Below are 23,676 nucleotides of genomic sequence, written 5' to 3'. Positions count from 1 at the left end.
GTGTGTTGACTTTAATGCTGCCAAACTAAAGAAATGGAGTTCATTCTATTAAAAACAGCACTCGTTTTCCTTGAAATGTTTTGAGTAAATTTGCAAATTTCCTGGCCCTTCAAACCAGGAAATGTACAAACTTCCTTGGATATTTAGGAAATTTACAAAATCCCTGAGTGAAACAGGAAATTTACAAATCTACTGACATTTTCAGGGATTTTATGGTTATTCTAAATGCAGTTACGCTTCCAATGAAAAATTCTCACACACTTCAATAAGTACAATCTTTCTGTAGCACAGGGTATAAACAGTAGTCCTGAGATTTACCAGTGTTTGGGGAAATGTCCTGGTTTTGACAATTTACTGTAACATCATATATACCTCGTGTCTGGAACAGTCATTGAACCCAAGAGCCATTTATGGTTTCTGAGAGGAATGACACCAACAACGTTTAACATGTCATAATGTCATTGTTGGACAACATAGGAGAACAAAATTGACTGTTTTGGATACATATTTGGTTGTTATTTCCAATGACATGCAAAACTGGTTGCGTTTTAGCTTTTCTGATTTTTAATTGTCGATACTGATTAACGCGGGAACCGTGCCGTGCTTTGCGAATTTGATTTGTTGTTTAGGGACGGGGGGGGGGGGGGGGGGGGGGGCTGTGTTGTAGGTTCCTCTGTATAGACACTACACTACGTGAACTCAATCTGTTTGCTGAATATGGTTGGGGAAAGATTGGCCTTTCCATTCATATAACTCGTTTTACAATAGCGGTCTCATTACCGGCAAAGACCTGCACTCAAATGTATCTGTCTAATTTTTTTTATGTCGGGTAGTATAGAACCAAAGATTGTTTTAAAAATGTTGTTTCAGTTAGTAAAACGTTCAAAAAATCAACCATTCGTGTTTTGGATTGATGGGATAATTGCAGTTTGACAAGGATCACATTTTGTACGCCTGGAAGCTCAGGGGTACCGTTCACTCAGCACAGATTTGGATTCCTGGTAGCTCAAGGGTACCGCGTGAGACAACAATAATGTGTGTATTCCTGAGATACGAAATATAAATGTGAATGGCCTTTACGCAGATTATCATTTATGCAGTGATTTTTTTAATGATTTTAAATGCCTACAAACGGATACATATTTAGACAGCAAAGAGATAGAAAAAGTAAATCTAGTCGCCGTTTAAATTCCCATCTTTATTTTAGTTGAGAGAGATCCTGTTCCGGTTTCGAAATCTTGCCTTCTTTATACTCTGCATTTGCTCAATGCGTTTCTATCAGAAATATGGACTTGCATGAAATAAAACGGATATTGAAGGATCATCTCACTCATCTTCTGGAGTCGGTAAGAACAGAACTGTTTTGTAAGAAACACAGAGATGAAGAGTTTGATCTTTCATCTGAACTATTTAGTCTTTCTCTCCTGTGACGTTGTCCCCCCCTCCCCCCGCATCTCTCCTTGAGTCCTTACTTGAACTTGAACTTGAACTTGAACTTGCGATGTTTAAGGCCTTAGGCCTGTTCATCGATCCTGTCGAATAGTACTCCAATAACACTTTTGTTGGTGGCATGCGCGGGCGGTTATTGGTAGCACGTTGGCGAGAATTTCTCTGGTCTGTCTGCCCAGAAATTGTCCAGCCTTCCTTTGAAACTGTTCACTGATGGTGCTGTCACAACTGTTTCTGGCAGACTGTTCCAGTGAGGAATCACCCTTTCTGCGAAGAAGCAGCTCCGAACGTTCAGCCTACAAAATGGTTTGTACAACTTGAGGCTGTTTCCCCTAGTGTCTTTGGTTTCGGTCAGCTGGAAATTCGGGTTGCCTGTGTCGTAGATCCCATGCATATACTTGTAGAGGTCGATCATGTCACCTCGGAGACGCCTGTGTTCGAGACTCGGTAGTTTGAGTACAGCAAGTCGTTCTGGGTAAGTTTTCTCACTGAGAGCCGATATCAGTTTGGTAGCCCTTCTCTGTACGTCCTCTATTTCCTTGCACAGCAGTTTCTGCTGTGGCTGCCATACTGAATGCCCATATTCAAGGATTGGCCTGACAAGACTCTTGTAGAGTTGTACAAACACCTCCCTATCCAGATGCTCAAACGATCTCCTGATGATGCCTAAGGTTTTGTTTGCCTTCGCAGTTGCTTGTGCAACATGTCCCTTGAAACTCAGGCGATTGTCTACAAGTACACCAAGGTCTTTCTCCGTTTCGCTTTCTTCTAGAGTGATGCTAACCTCCTCACCACTTTCGGATCTCCCTTTCATGTGATAGCTGGTCTCTGTGTGTTGTTTGCCTAGCTTAAGGACACTACACTTCTTTGGGTGGAACTTGAGGAGCCAGTTGTCAGACCACTCTTGTAGCTTGTCCAGATCTTCCTGCATGACAACAGGTCCTGAGGGCACGTCAGTACGTGTATATAGCTTGGTGTCGTCAGCAAACAACTTCACAGAGCTGGTGACTTGGCTAGGCAAGTCGTTTATGTACAGGGTGAAGAGCAGAGGGCCCAATACACTTCCCTGGGGGATTCCACTGGTGACTGGCGCTTTGTCTGAGTGTGTACCGTTCACAATCACTTGCTGATGCCTGTCCGCTAGAAAGTTGCGTATCCAGTTAAGGACGTTACCATGAATTCCATGCGCTTCAACCTTCGCGATCAGTCTTGCATGTGGAACAGTGTCGAATGCCTTCATGAAGTCCATGTAAACTATGTCAACACTGCCTCCTTCATCTAGAATCTTTGTCCAATCATCCAATGCCTCAAGAAGATGGGTCACACATGACCTCCCTTGCACAAACCCATGCTGATTCTCACAGATGAGATTGTTTGACCTCAGGTGATCATTTACTGCCTCTCTGACAAGGGTTTCCATAGCTTTGCATAAGATGCATGTCAAGCTGACCGGACGATAGTTACTAGGCTCTGTTCGACTACCTTTCTTGAAAATCGGTGTCACATAAGCTTGTCGCCAGTCTTCTGGAATCTCACTGTTCTCCAACGACAGTCTGAATAGTCTTGCAACCGGATATGCTAAAGACTCAGCTGTTTTAGCCAAGACACATGGGTTGATACCATCCGGGCCTTGTGCCTTATCTGTCTTCAAACCAGAGAGCAGTTTCTTGACCTTTGCTACTGTGATCTCAAAGTTGTGGACTTCACTACCAAAGACATAGTGGGGGGGAGGTGGAATATTGTCTGTTGCTTCTTGGGTAAATACACTCTGAAAGAACTCATTCAGCACGTCCGCCTTTTCTTTGTCTGAAGAAGTTTTGTCACCATTAGTTTTCTTAAGATCTGCCACTCCAGTCCGACATTTTGTTTTGGATTTCACGTAAGACCAGAAGGCTTTGGGGTTTTGCTTTGAGCTAGCCGCTATTTCTGTCTCTAGATTTTTGGCTGCCTTTCGGCATGCCCACCTTGCTTGGTTGTTAGCTCTCTTGTATGCAGCTTTCTTCATTTCTGCTTCGGCCTTTTCAATTTTGCTAGGTGTCTTGTCATCCCCCTCCTTTACTTTGGATTCCCTGAATAGTCTATGTTTCTTACGCACAGCCTCAAGTGCCTTAGCATCCATCCATTTTTTTCTTTTCTTCCCCGATACTTTTCTGGTTGGAACATACTTGGTGACTGCCCTGTCAATCCTGTCTTTGATAATGATCCATGATTCATTTACTGATTTGTTTTCAAGTTCTCTGTCCCAGTCCACTTCACTCAACATTTTATTCATGTCATGAAAGTTTGCTTTCTTATAGTCTAACCGGGTGCGCTTAGTTTCATTACTTTGATAAGCACATGTAAAGGTAACCATCAGTGTCGCATGGTCACTACCTCCCTCTCTTCTCGTCGGGAAGCACCTCACCCCATAAGCGTTACTTATGGTCTATCTGAAGACTCTGAGTGCTATATAATATAAAACTGACAAGTCAGTAACTTTATTGAAATCATTTTTGCGTGATATTGTAGTCAGTTCATAGAAGTTTTGTTCACAGCTTTCAGTTGAGATCGTCTGTTTCTTCACACTACGTGATCAATGTAGCCACCCAGTTTTCCAATGACAGACTGCATCCTCATAGCCATATTGTTCATTCAGGGCCGGACTGGGGGGGGGGGGGGGGGTTGCGCAACCCCCCCCCCCCCTAGCCTAAACATGTACCTCACTTATTTAATTTTTTTATTATTGTTTATTTTTGCCGTTTCATGCAAGGAGCGACCATTTTCCTATCTCAGAATATGACCTACCCATAAGCTTCAGGGGGCTTCGCCCCCTGACCCCCACAAGGGGCTCTGCCCCTTGACCCCGCTAGGGGGAACATCCCCCTGGACCACCACTGGCAACCCCCCCTCCTCTTAGCCTAGTCCGGCCCTGTCATTACATTATGTTTCCTGTGGGATGTTCTGGATTTCTCTGAGAATGTTTGCCTTCAGTTGTTGTAGGTTTCTTGGTCTGGGGTACATATTAGCGTATTAGCTTACATATTAGTTTTTACATTTCTCGGTACTGATGTTTCAATGTCTTTTTGGGTACTTTACTTTTAGACACTATGGAAGAATACACAACTGTGCTGTGCCAGTACAACACAGGCCCCCACATGCGCTGAATCTAAAAATGATACTGTTCACTGATCTGTCATCATTGAAAACTAGTGTTGCACTGTTGGAGGAAGGGAAAAAAACAAACAGATCCCCACCAGTTTTTCATCTCGCAGTCCCCCGGGGGCTTCTGACAAGACCAGTTATATTTCTTCTCATAATGTAATTGCCTTTCTTTTTGGAAAACATGCACACCTAAGATCATTATTCATTAACCTTGATGATTTCACTTGCCCCGGCTGCAATTAAGCAGCGTGTTTTCTCCACATCCGATAAAAACTCAAACCTGCCCTAGAGACCTGCACCTGCCCTCTACTACCACCCCGACAGTTTTTACTATATATAAATCACCTTGCCATAGCGACCACCTGTTTACCGTGACCGCGGCTACTCAATTTCACTCAATCAACATGTTAATTGCCATGGACGACTACCCTACGGGCGCAGTGGCCGGGTGATAAGAGGTCAGCCTCTTAATCGGAAGGTCGTGAGTTCGAATCCCGGCTGCGGCCGCCTGGTGGGTTAAGAGTGGAGATTTTTCCGATCTCCCAGGTCAACTTATGTGCAGACCTGCTAGTGCCTTATCCCCCTTCGTGTGTACACGCAAGCACAAGACCAAGTGCGCACAGAAAAGATCCTGTAATCCATGTCAGAGGTCGAAGGGTTATAGAAACACGAAAATACCCAGCATGCTTCCCCCGAAATCGGCGTATGGCAGGGCAAAAACGGCCATACATGTAAAAACCCAGTCATGCAAAAAACATGAGTGAACGAAGAAGAAGAAAAAGACTACCCGACATTTTTTTTTTTTTTTTTTTTAACTCTTCAAACTGCGAAAAAGCATACACTTAAACCCACTTCAGATTACAGGGCAGACCCACCCTGTCCACCTCTCCCAGTGACGTCCCATTTTTGGGAAAACTGCACTGTCCACCCCCAATTAACAGCAATTGTTTGGACGCATAATGAGAGGATGTCAAAGATCTTTCAACTGCACTAGCGTGTGTGTGTCTCTGTGTGTGAGCTTGCACCTGTGCTTATCTGCATGTGTCTGCATGCCTGTGTGAGTGTATGTTTGTGTGTGCGTGCATGCATGCATGTACGTGTGTGTGTGTGTGCGTGCGTGTATACATGTGTGTTAGTGTTAATAAGTGAAGTGTGACACACATGCAAGAGTGTTTCTGTGCAGTGGGAGGTTTGCGTGTATGTGTGACATATGTGACATTCGTGCCAGTGTTTCTGGGCAGTGAGATGTTTGAAACAGAAACGGAGGGTTGAAAGATTATAAAAGAATAACTAAAACAAAAAAAATGCTGGCTGCGGGAATCGACCCAAAACCATCAGTGGACCTTGGTCAGCAGCACTAGCACTACACTATGGAGGTAACTGTCAAGTGACATACCAATCAAAACTAAGGAAGCTCTATTTCGAGAGCCACTTGTGAATTTTTGGTTCCCGAGCATAGTACTTATAGTACTAGTAGCTCCATAACCGACTCGTGGGTTCCCGGGCCACTACAGATCTCTGAGCACTGTCAGTATTTTCTGAGAGTGAGTTTGTTTTCATTTGTGACACAGTCATTGCTGGTTTTTCATCATCATGTTTTCCCCTGCAGATGCCCGATCAGAAGGACTTGGTGATTGATCCTGAGTTGACCAAACCACTTGATCGTGTAGCTGGCATTGCATTTCTAAAGGTCTGTACAATTCTTTATGTTGGTTGCTCGATCCCGACGCCTGCTCCCACACCCTTACACACACACCCTCCTGAATTTTCTTTCATTTTTGTCACATATAAACTTACCATTTCTACTTTTTAAAAACCACTTCCGTCTGTTTATGTGTATCTTTTTCTATACCTGTCATTCTCTCTCCTACCCTCCCTTAAATTGATGCTGCATATTCTTGTAAGTTGTATTACATTGTACTATTACTAGTATTAGTAATACAAAAGAGAGTCAATATAAAGGTTCATTCTATTTGCTTGTGTGTGTTGTCGTGTTTTTAGTTGCTGTCTTTTTTTATTTTTTTATCAAGATTTTACTTTTTTTTCATGAAGTACCATTTTATGTCATGTGTTCTTGCTTTGTTTTCTTTGGTCTTCAAGGAGCATGGAGTTGACAAGATTTTCAAACTGGAACCTTCACAGAAATCTCTGCCTGGGAGAGGAAAGTAAGTTGAAAGGAACTCGCTTAAACGATAAAAAGTGTGCAACAGATGGTACCGCAAGTTTGCGCTGCAGCTTCTCTGTTCTTCCATTAGTTTCTTTCATTGGAATTTAATGTGTGTGAGATGATGTGGACAAAAATAGAGGGAAAGAGTAGACACTTTCTCAACAAGACTTATGCCATTTGATATAGCATGAATAATACATTTATACAACTAGATCTATACTGATTTTATTCACACTGTTGTGTGCTTGCTTGAAGGTGTTTATATTTGTAACTTATGTCTTATTCTTTCCAGACGCATATATCTTGTACGAGCCAACATGTTGAACATGAAATACATTGCTGATCAAATCACCGCTGAGCGTCGTCTTGGGCAAACCAGGGAATATATTGTGATTATGGTACCACGCAGAGTAAGTTAAACTAACAAACAATAACACTAACAACAAAACACACATAACATACAAGAAAAAAGGAAGATTTGTGGATTAAATGGAACACCAGCTTAACACTGAGGTGAATACTAGTTTACACAGTTTCTTACAGGCTTGGAATTCAGGGGAAGGTAACCAGATGCTTCACTATCACAGTCACATTTTGAAATACATTGTGTGCTTTTGTTTCTGAATGAATTTTGTGTTCCAAAAAACCTTAGCTTTCTTTTAATGTTATGCTCCGTAAAATCCCTGAGAATGGAAAATAATGAAGCATTTAGTTTTACTTAATTATGACCATACTTTGACTAACTGGAAACTGGCAGGTAGGATTAAATGTCTAGGTTTTGGCAGCGTACTGCAACTGTGCACAAAAATAAGGCAATGTGTTTTTCTTCGATCCTGACCAATGTGTCCCATAGCCTGTTCCATCCTATTTGTGGCTAAATTGATCATGAATCTTTGCTGTGTTTACTTCCTCTGCTCCTCACCACCACAGACTGTCTATATCAGACCTACAACCAAAGCTGACATTAAAAATATAGTACGACCTGTTTGAACGTTGTTATCGATAGCGACTTTGAGTCCAAAGCTTATCATTAACAGCTGTGCGCAGCAGGATCAAACATGTGGATAGACACGCTTTCTTATCTTGCAAAGTTGTTCTGACAATGCCTAAAAGAAATCTAAGAACGGTTGTCTCCCCTGCATTAATCAGATGTGTTCTTTCTTCCAGCTGCATGTTTGTGAGGTGATCCTGGAGAATGAAGGTGTCTTCGGTCATGTGACCTTGGAAGAGTTCCGTCTTGATCTCTTCCCTCTGGACACTGACCTTCTGTCACTGGAAATGCACTCTCTCTTCAAGTCCTTCTACCTTGTGAGTTGCTTTTTTTTTGTTTTGCCATAAATGATAATGACATTGTGTGTATATGTGTGTGTAAGATATGTGTGGGTTATGACATTTTCGTTTTCGTTTTCATTATTTTCTTCCTGAGGCCTTTGTATTTAGTAGGGCTACTTAACTTGATACTGGTAGTGAATTACTACTTTGTACGTGAGCTGAACACATTACTGTAGAATAATTTGTGTACCAAGTACTCTGAATACATTGTCTACAATGAATAGCGCTTGAGATGTATGAGAGTAATGGCAAAGCACTTGTCCTCTAGAATCTAACAACAGTTTCTAGTTTTTAAAGATGATTTACTTTTTTCCCCTTCATAAACGGGACATTGAATTGACTATGTGATTCAAATATCTGCAGACAGTGTTGATTTTAAAGGAATGATTGCATACAGTTAAACAGAACCAGTTCTAGATATTCAAGCAATTTCAAGAGTGCATGACAGACTTTGTCTGTAGTGTTTATGTTGAGACAGTGTTAGAATCATTTGTTTCTCCTTTATTTTTGTCTATCAGGAGGGGGACTACACCCATATTCATACAGTTGCTTCTTCCTTGGTGACACTTCAGCACCTGTATGGCAGAATCCCCAACGTCTATGCTATTGGCAAGTTGTCTAAGGTAAACTAAGGCCAAAGACGATGTCTAGCAGTGCAGTTTTCAACTTTCTGAGGTCAACAATAAGATAAGGATTGAGGTGGAATTGACCTGTCCATATTATTGGCTATACGCAGTTAAGATGGAGTTGACCACCACATGTCAGTGACTGTCAAAATGTTCTGTGTGTCTCATGACATATTAGTGTCGGCAACTGTGAGACTGAGAGTGGTGTGCTTATCTGTCAGAGCAAATGAGACAAACCTAGCATGAGAAACACTTACTGCACACTTACTGCATACTTAGCTGCTACGATACTCAATAACCCCTCCCCCTCGCCTCAGCTCCCACACCCACACGCACACACACAGACGCACACCCATCCACACATGCACGCAAGCAAATTAGCATGCACGCTCACACACACACACACACACACACACACAATCACTCACACAGACACACACACAGACACACACACACACACACACACTCACAGTTACAACACGTGAAGTACGAATTTTGGGATACAAAGCATGGGGGCCTCTTTATTCATTTATATTCCACATTGAATAAACACTGACACATGACCTTCAGGTCAATGTTCACCCAAGACATTTGCCAAAATGGAACATAAAAACATACAAGACAAAACATGAAGCTGTCAGAAACAGATCATTAATTATGAATACATGTACATACGAATCACATATCTATTTCACAAACAAAAGAACACCGAATAGAGCCCCCAGACCCAAATATATAATGAGTACATTCGAGACCTAAGTCTCCTGTTTAGAGTATTTAAGACATGCAATAAAAAGCTAACCATAATGCAGCAGACTTCGCGGCAGATATTGCGACACCTGTACAAAGGAGGTGATGGGGAAGGTGGTGGGTTCGAATTGAAATTGCTGCTTTGCTGTAGCGCGGCTGGCGACTGAGTGACCTACAACTAACCCTCAGTTCCCTCCAGTTCCAGAGTTTCACCCTCCCTTCCTCAGTGACTACTTTCTCACGCCCACGCATACCCACCATCCGCACTCTACCTGCCCTCCCCTCCCCGCCGCTACCCCTGCTAGCCGTCAACTGTCAGATTTCCTAATTCTTCCGTTCCCATCCCTCTGCCCTAGATCTTACCCCCCCCCCCCCTCCTCTGACCGTGAGAACTCTTACAGCTAAACTGCAATTTTACAAATTTTCACTTAGCTGCTACGATACTCAATAACCCCTCCCCCTCGCCTCAGCTCCCACACCCACACGCACACACACAGACGCACACCCATCCACACATGCACGCAAGCATGCACGCTCACACACACACACACACACACACAATCACTCACACAGACCCACACACAGACACACACACACACACTCACAGTTACAACACGTGAAGTACGAATTTTGGGATACAAAGCATGGGGGCCTCTTTATTCATTTATATTCCACATTGAATAAACACTGACACATGACCTTCAGGTCAATGTTCACCCAAATAGGAAGGGGAGGCACCCATTCCTCCACCCAAAATTCGAACTCTTTTTGTTAGAGTTTCTTTGCAAACATATGTCGGTAGAAGTCCAGCATTTTGCATGGCAGCTGATCCAAATAGGAAAGGTAACAGTTCGACTGCCAGTCCCCAAGCACCTTAATGACCTCACCGGGAATCCCACAACTGAGAGCGTGGGTGGCACCACCTCTTCGGAAGCTATGGCTAGAGTAATCTTTGCCTGCCAGTGTTTTTAATTTGGCATCGAATTTCGAGCTGGCCATTGGAAAGGCCTGAGAGTTTGGAGCAGCGGGCGTAGTGCACTGGAACGATTTCACAACAGCTGTCACTGGACAGAGCGGGTGTGGTGCTATGCTTGGTAACACGATAGTGTGAGTCCGTTCTCGCCGCTGAATTGTTTTGCTCCAACGGACCACCACAGTTAAAGACCCATTCTCGTCAGCAATAAAACTGTCCCTTGTCAATTGCTTCTCAGGGTCAAACACCTGGCCGAACACATTGGACTTGCGTAACAACCCGAAAAAGAGGACAAGACATGCTGCCCAAAATATGCAGTCCTGTGTTACATGCAAACGCAACTTTCCTTTTATTTTCATTAACACCTCTGGTGTTATGGGTGTCTTCCGCTGCACAGCACATCCTTTAATCCGTTCAATGCCTTTTAGTGTACTTTTCACAAGCCACGAGTCTTGCATTGGGTTGACCAATCCACACTCTATGTGCAACAGCCTCACAATGTTAAGGTATTGTCTCACAGTTGAAGGCTTTCGAGTGCGCGCTAAATATGCAGCATATAATGTAACAGTCTCTTCATCAGCAGGCACCGGCGCAATACACAGTTTTTCACAAAAGTCAAGGTAAATCCTCAGATGCGTCGAATATGTTCTTTTAGTGTTTGTCGCAAATGTCTGTCCTCGAAAAATCGCCACTTCCCGTCTGAGCTCAACCTTGAGACCATTTGACTCGCCTATTGGACAGACATAACAAAGCCTTAGTAGACATATGTTTGGTTAAATCAAATATTTCTCCACCTTTACCATGCCACCAATTGGACAACAACACAAACAACTTAGCTATGTTGTCTCGTTCATGCAACCGAGACACAGTATCAGCCACAATATTGATGCTTCCTGACACAGAAATAGCCCGCACAACACAGTCATGTTTCGCACATATCCAAAACATTTGTCTGAGAAGCCTGTTCACAAACGCATTTCGCGAACGTCCCTTGTTGATAATGCCTTTTGTGACGGTACTATCAGTTTGCACTATTACCGTTCTGCCTCTCCACAAGGGGGCCCACTGCTTCACTGCCTGAAAAACTGCACAAACCTCTTTATAATTTATATGCAGCTTTTCCGCTGCTGGCAGATCACAGTGAAACACAGTATAGAGCCAATCCCCTTGGCAGAATGCACCCGCTGCTTGATTACAAGCGTCCACGTGTACGCGCACATTTGTTTGCTCGTTGAAAAACACAGTTCCGTTGAAAACTCGTAGATAAGTAAGCCACCACGAGAGATCGCCTTTAAAGCCTGAGGTCAATCTGACCTTGTGGCTTTGCTGCTGCAGCGGGGCGATTAAGTCCAGAATACGGCGAAGAAAAAATGTCCCTCCTCGCACTGCCTGGCACGCCCAATTAAGAAGCCCAGCTATGCTCTGCAATTGGAGTTTCGTTGCCCGCTTTCTATGCTGAAACTGCCGAAGCCGCTCTTCCAGTTTGTTGAGTTTGTCTTTACCCAAGGACAAGGTGCTCGCCCGCGTGTCGATGTCCACCCCCAGAAAGGTGATTTTCTGGGTTGGCCCCACCACTTTTTTCCAGCTAATAAGGAACCCTAACTTACGCAACAACCTAATCAGACAATGCAGCGTTGCGTTGCACGTGTCGTACGTAGGGGCTACTATCAAGAAATCATCTATGTAAACTACCACATCTTTGTAACCTTTCCTGGCCATGCACCTCCGTACAGCTTGTGACAAGCGGTGAAATATAGAGGGTCCCAGACAGGACCCAAAGGGCAAGCGAGTATCAAACATATACGTAGAGTGAGTGTCATTATGAAACTTCCATTTCAATCCCGTTACGCTGTAATTATCAGGATGAATAGCGACTGAGCGATACGCTGATTTTAAATCCACTTTTGCACACCAGTACCCAGGTTTTGCTAGTCTACAAGCCTCTTCTAGAGTTTGGAACTGAACTGGGTCAGCAGAGACATAATCATTCATAGCTGCCCCACGTGGCCTGCTAGCGTCGTGAATGACCCGTATATCACCATCATCTTTAGGTATTGCTGCCAATGCACTCACAATGTCTGGCTTAGTGTTAGTAACAATATAATGTCCTTTGCTAATCTGGTCTAGGAGTTCTTTCTCGACCCCGTCTTTATGTTGTTTGGCTGACTGATGATTTCTAACTTCAACCTTATCAACCGCTATGTTTTCAGGTATCAAACGAAATCCGTGTCTAATTCCGTCTAGCAAATATTTTCTGTCTCTATCATGCCGCAGTTCTTCTTCCCACACGTCTAATTTGCTATTTATGGACCCTGTTTTTCCAACAAAATTCCCAGAAAAAGTTTTTTCAGTTCTAACTAAGCTGGAAAGTGGGGGACCTACCCTTGCTGAAGCCTGCTGCGCGTTGTCCTAGGCGATGCTAGTAGTCGCCGCGGCCGCTGCTTTACCGCTGCCTGCCAGTGCGTGATCTTTAGACGGATGGTCCGCCTTACCACAGGTAGCACAACTATGGTCAAAGTTGCACCTGTCGCCGTAGGTGCAGTTCCCTTTGTTCCACTGTAGGCAGAACGGTATTCCCTTCGCGTTAGTCCGACGCTTGTTCGGTGCCGCCACGTTGGTACCAGGTTGCTGGCGCTGTTGTCCTGTCCCTATGGGCTTCTCCCGCAACGCCACCACTGACAGGTGAGGAGTATCGGCCCCCCATCGATGGCCGGTCGCCGCCTGCAGACTCCTGTACTCGTCGTCGTACATGAGTACAGAAGCCCACGTGTATCTGCACGCCAGCTCCGACACCTTCACCGTGTAAGCAATGTAATCAAACACTGACTCTTCGGTGTCCAACTCTCCGTTTTTGATGAGTTCCGCCATTATTCGGCCGTTGGCCGCCATCCACATAGCTGGGCTCACTCTTTCGAGCTTTTGTTTTTGCCCTGCCATTTTCAGAGATATCCCTCCACCCAGGTCGATCTCTTCACTCTCCCTTGCCGCTGATGAAATAAAATCCACCACCCTAAGGGCTGACTCACCTGAGTCTTTTCTCCTGGCTGTCAGGTACACGCTTGGGTCCAGGTCGACCCTGTCCGACCGGGGCTGTTTGCCTTGACCCTGGACAGGCTGTAGCAGATCATCCAAAGTCATTCGGCTCTGCTTTTGTTTCAGAGCTGGAGCCCCTAGGGGGACACCGATTGTTGGTCCACACAAAGGCCCGCCACCATTGTCTTCCTGTATCTCTTTCACTGCTTCCTTCAAAAGCAGAAAGTCTGCCTTGCACAACCGCAGGTCTTTCAAGTCCTGGTTTTCAATCAAGCAAAGGCACTTATGGGCCTTTTGGCCAAGCAAGCCTTCTTTTTTCAATGCAGCTTGCACATCCTCTCCAATTTCGTGTTTCTCTATCCACTCGGATAGCGAAAACTCCATGCTGAATTGAAATTGCTGCTTTGCTGTAGCGCGGCTGGCGACTGAGTGACCTACAACTAACCCTCAGTTCCCTCCAGTTCCAGAGTTTCACCCTCCCTTCCTCAGTGACTACTTTCTCACGCCCACGCATACCCACCATCCGCACTCTACCTGCCCTCCCCTCCCCGCCGCTACCCCTGCTAGCCGTCAACTGTCAGATTTCCTAATTCTTCCGTTCCCATCCCTCTGCCCTAGATCTTACCCCCCCCCCCCCCCTCCTCTGACCGTGAGAACTCTTACAGCTAAACTGCAATTTTACAAATTTTCACTTTTTATTGTTGGTGGTGCATGTAATGGAGTGTGCCATTGCCTTGTTGCAGTTTTCTTAGTTATGAATGTATGTACATTTCATAAATATGAAAACAGTAATAACAGAGTGTGCGTATTTACAAATCTTTTCTGCAGATGACATATGACCTGATGAAAACTATGCATGACCACGAGGAAGGCCAGCAGACAAAGTTCAGCATTGGACAGCTTTACATTATTGACAGAGGTTAGACATGTGTTTTACAAAAGTGATAGTGTGCAGTTCTTTTGTGTGTTTGAGGTAGAAAGTGTGTGTGTGTGTGTGTGTGTGTGTGTGTGCGCGTGCGTGCGTGCGTGTGTATGTTTCCTGTTGTATCTTTGTAAATACTCATGTGTTTTAAACTTGATTTTACAGAAGTGGACTTTGTAACACCCATGTGCACTCCCATGACGTATGAGGCCTTGCTGGATGAAACTTTTGGTATTGAATGTGGTAAGCCTTTTCCTTTTTTGGCGGTTTGTACACTGTCACCTTTTGTCCCACTTTTTTTCTTCCAATTTTTATTTTCTACTATCTTACAGGATTCTTTGACATCCCCCTTTGGTGTTGTGTAATGTAATGGAACAATGTTTTATGAGATCTTCGACAACAAAACTTGTTTTCTTATTTGCAGTTAATATTTCATCATCTTTCAAACACGTTTCACTATTTGAACAATTTTGATAGTGAATCATCCCAAGTAATTTTCTGTAAGGCATGAATTATGATCCAACAGTCTAAGAAAAACACCATCTGAGGGTCCGATTTTAAGTTAGTCGCAAGACTTCATTCTATTCATGCAGTATGCTAATGGCTTTCCAACGAGATATTTAACATATCTTAAACATAGCATATGTGATTTGAATGTTGTTACACTTTACCTTCTTCACACTTTTCTTGTTTTGTGAAGTCTGTGGAGCGGACTTGTGAGTGCTCTTCACCGGGGAAGTTGCAGCATGTTAAAAGAGCATGCAGATTTTGGATGAATCCATTGAACTAGATTATACAGTGGATCCCCCCCTTTTAAATTAAGATTCCCCAATTTAAGACTTCCTCCTTTTTAAGACATGATTTTCTCAGATTTTTGGAGGTCGTAAAAAGGGAGTTTTACTGTACTGCTTTTGAGAGTGATTTGTTGCTTGCTTTGATACGAGCCAGTCCTGTTGTACATGTACTTACAGCTTATTGATCCTAACTTATTCTCTATTTTGCTAACTTATAAAGTTTTTGGTGTTCTTCTTTTCAATGAAAACTGTTGTTGTACATTAGTGTATTTATTTCTTCTTTTTTTCTTCTCCTTTCAGGTGTGATTGAACTTGGGGCTGAAATTGTGGGAAAGCAACAAAATGTGAAAATGCTGTTGACAAGTAATGACCCGGTATGTTTCTGTGCTTTGTGTGCTTTGTGGGCTTTGTGTGTGTGTGTGTGTGTGTGTGTGTGTGTGTGTGTGTGTTTCTCTGTGGGTGTGTTTGTGTGTACGTGTAGATTGATTTAGATTTGTTTTCATTTCAGATTTACACTGAAATTCGGGATTGTCATTTCTCAAGTGTCTTCCCATTTCTCAGTGCCAAGGCAAAGGAACTGCATGCAATTCATGAGGTAGCCCTTTTGTTATTCTTTTTGTGTTTGGGTATTGATATGAGGTGTTTTTATTAAAACTATTGCTAAAACTAATGCTAAAGGCGATATGAGACATGGTAGTACCGGACTATAAGGCGCTTAGTTATAAAGGGCTTTTTCTGTGAAATTGAGAAAAATCCACACAATAGGTGCTTCCGGTGTATTAGGCGCACAATCAAAGAAAGAATACAGAGTGGAAATATATTTGCTCCGGATGTGCGGTGAGATCAAAGGCAGGTGCATTGTAATAGCTGGTTGGCCTGGTGACCCTGGGTCAATGACCCATACTTGTCAGCTGAGACCAGCTGCCTGCCCCAGTTTACAGACACTGACCTTATTACTCGGGATCAATGGCCGAGTTTTACCTATGAGACCGACTCCTTTGATGTTTGAGAGAAAACTCTGCCAGGATGATAGTAGCAGAAACATGCATATCACAAGAGAGGGGGTATTATGTTTCTTTGTATCGCGATGTGGGTACACGTATACTGGTCTTTAGCCTTACATAAGGCGATACCAGTCAATAGGGCGCAGAGGTTCAAGTTGAGGAAAAAAAGTTGCGCTTTTTAGTCCCTAAAGTACGGTAATGAAATAAACAAGTGCAAACAGAGAGAGATCATACACATGGTCTGGGTGGCCGAGTGGTAACGCACTTGCGCTCTGAAGCGAGAGGTTGCGAGTTCGACCCTGGGTCAGGGCGTTAGCAATTTTCTCCCTCCTTTCCTAACCTAGGTGGTGGGTTCAAGTGCTAGTCTTTCGGATGAGACGATAAACCGAGGTCCCTTCGTGTACACTACATTGGGGTATGCACGTTAAAGATCCCACGATTGACAAAAGGGTCTTTCCTGGCAAAATTGTATAGGCGTAGATAAAAAATGTCCACCAAAATACCTGTGTGACCTGGAATAATAGGCCGTGAAAGGTGGATGCAGCGCCTATAGGCAGTCGATCTACTGGCCGATGTGAAGGCGTGACATATTGTGTAAAAAATTCCATCTCACACGGCATTAATAGGTAACATGCGCCTTGACTCGCCTTGTGTGGTGAGATACGTGCGCGATATAAATCCTCGTAAATAAATAAAATAAAATAAAAAATGTCTACACAAAATGCTGACTGATGTAAGCCTAACATTGTAGTCACACCCTAAACTTAAAAGCATTCTGATCTCTGTCACACAACACATGTATCAAGAAGTCCTACAAGAGATGAAAATGCTGCTTTCCAAGAAGTTAAAGAGTATTTATTTACATCAATTTTTAATCTGAATGAGATATGTTGTTGTTTTTTGAAAATAAATTTGCCCTTTTCAGAAAAAGAACAGTCTAACATCAATTGGAGATCTGAAGAATTTTGTGACTCAAGACCTTGGACGCTTAAAGCAACAACAGGCAGCTCTTTCACATCGTAAGCAATACTGCTGTTTTGACTGTCTTACAATCTTTCTTGTGGAAATTCAGGCTTATTTTGATTTAATCATTTATGAGTCTGCTTGTTTCCAGTACAGCTCACTTCCAGTTGCTGCTGCCTTTTTAGATTCTCACGGACAAAGCCAGGCTGCCTATTTACCCATGTTGATATTCATTTAAAGTAATCTTAGCCTTTACCATACTTTGCTCAAATCTCCACTGTTGGTCAAATAGGGGTTGCTGGGTCAAATAAGGATAGCTGTACCTCCCATGCTTGGGAAAGAGATTTTGTCCAGATGAGTGGTAGAACCACCTGTACTTCTTAATGAGCCTCTGGCTTAGCATGACATAATCAATGTGAGTATTCTTTGCCATTATACCTGGTATCAGAACCAAAATCTGAAATTGGCAAAGCTTTTTGGGTTATGAAATAAGTCTTTGTCTGCATGGCATTGTTGGCATTAAGTGATGCACTCCATCTTTGGAATGACATCCTCTTTACTTGTCATTTTGTCAGTATCATTCTGGTGAGGGTCATATGATAAACAGTGGCATTGTCGGTGGTCATGTCGCTGACTTGACTGGGAGGGATAATTATATATTACTAGCACATCACAGCTGGGCTAGCTCTGTCTTGACATCACTAGACTGGTATTTGGTAGGCTGTTTCAGGTCAGAGCAAGTTTTCAGTGAATAGGGAAGTGCTATCCTTTTATCTTTTTACATTTAGTCAAGTTTTGACTAAATGCATAGAGGGGGGAATCGAGACAAGGGTCGTGGTGTATGTGTGTGTGTCTGTCTGTCTGTGTGTGTGTGTAGAGCGATTCAGACTAAACTACTGGACCGATCTTTATGAAATTTGACATGAGAGTTCCTGGGTATGATATCCTCAGACGTTTTTTTCATTTTTTGAGTCACTTGAGAAAAAGTGACTCTATGTAATCGGTCAGTGTTAGTCTGTCCGGCCGGCCGTCCGGCCGGCCGGCCGGCCGTAGACACCACCTTAACGTTGGACTTTTCTCGGAAACTATCAAAGCGATCGGGCTCATATTTTGTTTAGTCGTGACCTCCAATGACCTCTACACTTTAACGATGGTTTCGTTGACCTTTGACCTTTTTCAAGGTCACAGGTCAGCGTCAAAGGAAAAATTAGACATTTTATATCTTTGACAAAGTTCATCGGATGTGATTGAAACTTTGTAGGATTATTCTTTACATCAAAGTATTTACATCTGTAGCCTTTTACGAACGTTATCAGAAAAACAAGGGAGATAACTAGCCTTTTCTGTTCGGCAACACACAACTTAACGTTGGGCTTTTCTCGGAAACTATAAAAGTGACCGGGCTCAAATTTTATGTGAACGTGACTCATTGTGTTGTGAATAGCAATTTCTTCCTGTCCATCTGATGCCTCATATAATATTCAGAACTGCGAAAGTGACTCGATCGAGCGTTTGCTCTTCTTGTTTTATAAATGTCTTTGATGACGTCATATCCGGCTTTTCGTGAAAGTTGAGGCGGCACTGTCACACCTTCATTTTTCAACCAAATTGGTTGAAATTTTGGTCAAGTAATCTCCGACGAAGCCCGGACTTCGGTATTGCATTTCAGCTTGGTGGCTTAAAAATTAATTAATGACTTTGGTCATTAAAAATCTGAAAATTGTAAAAAAAAATATTTTTTTTATAAAACGATCCAAATTTACATTCATCTTATTCTCCATCATTTTCTGATTCCAAAAACATATAAATATGTTATATTTGGATTAAAAACAAGCTCTGAAAATTAAAAATATAAACATTATGATCAAAATTAAATTTTCGAAATCAATTTAAAAACACTTTCATCTTATTCCTTGTCGGTTCCTGATTCCAAAAACATATAGATATGATATGTTTGGATTGAAAACATGCTCAGAAAGTTAAAACGAAGAGAGGTACAGAAAAGCGTGCTATCCTTCTCAGCGCAACTACTACCCCGCTCTTCTTGTCAATTTCACTGCCTTTGCCATGAGCGGTGGACTGACGATGCTACGAGTATACGGTCTTGCTGCGTTGCATTGCGTTCAGTGTCATTCTGTGAGTTCGACAGCTACTTGACTAAATGTTGTATTTTCGCCTTACGCGACTTGTTTGAAAATTAATTTTTTTTAAACTGAGACTTATCATGCTTGCTTTTGATGCAGTGCAACTTACTCAGCTCAAGCTGCCTCAGGCTATGTTTTTTGAGCATTCGAGTTGCAACATCTCTTATTGTCCCTGATCATTGGATTTCAGTTTGACTTCGTGCACATTCAGTTTTTAAGTTTTAGTGACCAGAGTTGTAGAACCTTGAACTTTTGTGTGCATACAGGTACACAGTGCATTATATGTGATTTTTTTATTTGGTTTTGCAGATATAAGTGCCTGTGAACACATTATGAAAACCAAAATGAAACAGGATTTCGAAAGTGCCATCAGGGCTGAACATAGTAAGTGGTATATTGTATACCTTTTCCTTCTCTGTCTGTCTGTCTGCCTGGCTTATATGGTTACGTGAATTCCTTCTTTTTAAGCAGTCTTGTGTTTTTATAAGATTTGTATTCAGAGCCTTAGTAATTCACTTTGGTTTTCTATTATAGATTTGCTGGAGGGATCAGAGACAAGGGAATGTATCGCATACATGGAGAACACTTTGTACAGACAGGTAAGTATAGGCTGGTATGAAAAACTAAAGTAGGAATCAATTTTAATCAAGCCCAGAAAAGCCAATCTTCTATTTGATAGCTGTTTTAGCTATGCAAGTTCAAAAGCTTTATGTGTCAAAAGATTTTGCAGTAGTGAAATTTGAAGAGTGACACAAAAGAAGTTATTTTGTTTAAAACAGTGTAATGAAGCAATCTTATGTCATGCCCAACTGGTGATTTGTTTGTCTTTCTTAGGATCCGTATCTGAGCAGCCTGCGCTTGTTGTGTCTTCTGTCCCTGACACAAAATGGCTTGACACCCAGAGATTACAAGACTCTCAAGACAGACTTTCTGCATGTGAGTTTTCTCAAGTCACTTGTCTTCATGTGACAGTCTGAGCACCATGATAGAAGACAAAGATCTATTGACAACGCAAGATGCTGTCGACAAACAGACAAAGCAACTCTGAGACTAAGGTGGATATAGTGGGACCACTTGATGAGCAGTCGACACCACTTGTCACAGTTTGTGTTCCAGGAAATGCATCCAAAATAACCATGATAAGAACAATTTTTTTCATCCCTTTCAAGAAAAATGAGAAATTACCCTCATGTAACTTTTGAAGAGGCTATCCAGTATAACTTCTTGTTGCCAGTCACTTGAAGCATAAGTGAATGTTTAGTGGTTGAGTCTCTTCTTTCTGTGTATGAGCATTTCTGGTGTTAAGCTGTTTCCACACGATAGTTGTGAATCTTCATAATTTATATTTTTCACTGAACTGTGAACAGAGTCATGGCTTTGAGCACCTGGCGACCTTCTTCAGTCTCAAGAAACTTGGCATGCTGGTAGAACAAGAGCAGACATCAAAGGTGGCTGCCGTCAAACTGCGCCGCTCTCAGTTCCGGCAACTTGCCAACAAACTTGGTTTGGTAAGTGTCGCTGATGGGGTCCAATTTAACACACAGTGATCTGTGTGCATACTTTACTGCCTTAATTGAGCAATCTCCAGTTCTTATTTAGAAAGGTGGGTATTTACCGGGTTTTTTCCCAGCCAGCAGTTTAAACATGTGGAATGATTCCAAGAAGTGCACATAAGAACGGAAGGGATCTGTTAGGTAACACATTTTATGTCACACACAAAAGAATCTACAATATTTTGCTCAGTATGTCAGGAAAAAACACACACTTTTTTCACTTTGAAAACACACTTCTTATTCATATCTGCCGATTTCTTCATCAGAAGTTTTTGTGTATGTTTTCAAAAATTTTGGAGCAAAATCTCAAACATTACGAGCGTAGTAGTTTTCCTTTTGTGATTAAAAATACTTTTCGACAGTGATGAAAGCAATGCTAAACAATAATGGCATTTCTATGGGCTGGCCAAGGTCTGCCAAAAGGAGAAAGTAATTTAAGTTTCCATCCTCAGTATTCTAGCTGGTTTCTTTTAAGAACAGTATGATTTTGGTAGTCGTCACTTTTCCGTGACCCTTTTGTTGACGCATCCCATATTTTGTAAGAAATATGTGTTCCATCTTCATGTTCTTCGAAGTTGTATGCAGCTTATTGTTAATTGTACAGGTTTAATTTGTGTTTTCAGGTTCCCAAGTCAGGCGAGGAAGTGATGACCAAGAATCCCACTGATGTTTCATATGTGTTTGGAGCTGCATACGCTCCTCTCACTGTCAAGATTGTAGAATATGTGAGTTATCACAGGCACCATCAACAGTATTAAAAGATGTATTGTTGTTTCTCTCTGTTTGTATGTCCTAGTCCCTATGTCTGATGATTTGTCAAGAACCTCAGCAACTTATACTATATCGGCACCCACCATGTTAAAGAAAGCTACTGTACCATTTACTGTTAACTACTCTGTTGGTTCCAGCATCAGTCTCCTTAAACAATCACAGCTTCATTCTAAACAGCCTTCCATTGTCTTCAGTTCCCTGTCATTACGTTATCTGTTGTATTACTACTTGCAATGTATCCAATGTGCATTCTAAACGGCCATTATTCCAAAGCAACTACATGTGTCATACCAGTAAGAGATATTCTGTCTGTGTTGCACAGCAAACTTTTAAAATTCATGATGGTTTTGACTGTGGTTTGTCTATGACAGATATTGCAACACGAGGCCTTGCAGTCTTTTGAGGACATTGGCCGCATGCTTCCTGGTGGGATTCATACACATGTCAAGTACAGAGCTGCCAGCAAAGGAGCAGGTGCGTGTAGCTCTACATTAAAATGTTACAGCTGCTTACATTTGTTTCCAGTCATAACACCAGTATACTGTGGGTAAAAATGCTGTATGCAATTCTATCACAAACAGAAGAAACTAAATGTCATTTATTTTATTTATTTGTTATTTTTTATTTAAATTTTTATTTTATTTTATGTTAGGTGTTGTTGTTTTAAAGTTGAGCTATATTCTTTGTATGCATCAAACACATCATTCACAATGTGTTCCACAACAATTCCTTCACACAGCATGTTTATATTTTGACTGCTTTTGTTTTCAGCCAAAACCACCTTTCTCCCTGTCGGTCAGCATTCCCCGAGAACAGTGCTGGTGTACTTCCTGGGAGGCTGCACCTTCTCTGAGGTGGCTGCCTTGCGCACACTGGCACAGCGAGAAAGTTAGTTCCATTTCACTTTTCAGGAGCTCTGTAATGTGTACTTGCCAAGTAGTAAATGAGCTTGACACAGACAGACAGTTATCGAAAAAACAAAAACAACATCCGGGGATAGTATCTGGAAGAACTTGTATTTTGAGTTTGATGAAGATCTGTCCGGTAGTTTTCTCAAAATCGCTCTATACACACGCACGCACACACACACACACACACATATACCACCACCCTCGACTCGATTCATGGTGTATCTGAAAACATTTAGTGAAAACTTGACTAAATCATGTAAAAGGAGAAGGTAAAGGTGTTCTTAATTCATAGCAGCCATACTTGTATACATCCCCTCTCCCAACCCTTCTGGTCAAGAACAAGAATTAAAGATACCTTCCTTCCGGTGGAGACCGCCTCACAAATAACCATGGATCTGCCCAGGCATTTCACAAGAGCGCATGCACACACCTGATATTTACAGCCTGACCGCTTTCTGTGCAGAGTGAAGATTAGTTGATTTATTATTGTGGAACTGAGACCTATGTCCGTGTCTGCCAAATCAATCAATCAATCAATCAATATGAGGCTTATATCGCGCGTATTCCGTGGGTACAGTTCTAAGCGCAGGGATTTTTTTAATTATTTTTTTTTTATGCAATTTATATCGCGCACATATTCAAGGCGCAGGGATTTCTTTATGCCGTGTGAGATGGAATTTTTTTACACAATACATCACGCATTCACATCGGCCAGCAGATTGCAGCCATTTCGGCGCATATCCTACTTTTCACTGCCTATTATTCCAAGTCACACGGGTAGTTTGATGGACATTTTTATCTATGCCTATACAATTTTGCCAGGAAAGACCCTATTGTCAATCGTGGGATCTTTAACGTGCACACCCCAATGTAGTGTACACTAAGGGACCTCGGTTTTTCGTCTCATCCGAAAAACTAGCTCTTGAACCCACCACCTAGGTTAGGAAAGGGGGGAGAAAATTGCTAACGCCCTGACCCAGGGTCGAACTCGCTACCTCTCGCTTCCGAGCGCAAGTGCGTAACCACTCGGCCACCCAGTCCAATTAGATGAGCCCCCATAAAAGAAAGAAAAGGCCCACTCTGCACAGGAAGATGCCAGACTAGTGATGTTTGGTATATATATGCCTAAGTGGATGGATGCTC

The 23,676-nt window shown here is 42.4% G+C and overlaps 1 protein-coding gene across 1 annotated transcript in view; it reads left to right on the top strand.

The window, feature by feature from the left end:
- Window positions 1–1,218: 1,218 nt before the first annotated feature.
- LOC138976232 (vacuolar protein sorting-associated protein 33B-like) overlaps window positions 1,219–23,676 on the top strand; it is a 25,015-nt gene continuing 2,557 nt past the window's right edge. The window contains exons 1-18 of the mRNA XM_070349068.1: window positions 1,219–1,346; window positions 6,200–6,280; window positions 6,691–6,755; window positions 7,050–7,167; window positions 7,925–8,065; window positions 8,608–8,712; window positions 14,300–14,390; window positions 14,559–14,636; window positions 15,488–15,561; window positions 15,696–15,782; window positions 17,117–17,210; window positions 19,608–19,682; window positions 19,833–19,897; window positions 20,133–20,234; window positions 20,666–20,806; window positions 21,475–21,576; window positions 21,994–22,096; window positions 22,394–22,510. Coding sequence (XP_070205169.1) covers window positions 1,287–1,346; window positions 6,200–6,280; window positions 6,691–6,755; window positions 7,050–7,167; window positions 7,925–8,065; window positions 8,608–8,712; window positions 14,300–14,390; window positions 14,559–14,636; window positions 15,488–15,561; window positions 15,696–15,782; window positions 17,117–17,210; window positions 19,608–19,682; window positions 19,833–19,897; window positions 20,133–20,234; window positions 20,666–20,806; window positions 21,475–21,576; window positions 21,994–22,096; window positions 22,394–22,510 — 1,699 coding nt within the window. The 5' untranslated portion in view covers window positions 1,219–1,286. The remainder of the gene's footprint in view (window positions 1,347–6,199; window positions 6,281–6,690; window positions 6,756–7,049; window positions 7,168–7,924; window positions 8,066–8,607; window positions 8,713–14,299; window positions 14,391–14,558; window positions 14,637–15,487; window positions 15,562–15,695; window positions 15,783–17,116; window positions 17,211–19,607; window positions 19,683–19,832; window positions 19,898–20,132; window positions 20,235–20,665; window positions 20,807–21,474; window positions 21,577–21,993; window positions 22,097–22,393; window positions 22,511–23,676) is intronic.

The sequence above is a fragment of the Littorina saxatilis genome, linkage group LG1, assembly GCF_037325665.1.
Source record: "Littorina saxatilis isolate snail1 linkage group LG1, US_GU_Lsax_2.0, whole genome shotgun sequence".
NCBI classification, from domain to species: domain Eukaryota; kingdom Metazoa; phylum Mollusca; class Gastropoda; order Littorinimorpha; family Littorinidae; genus Littorina; species Littorina saxatilis.
This window is presented reverse-complemented; position numbering and strand designations above follow the sequence as displayed.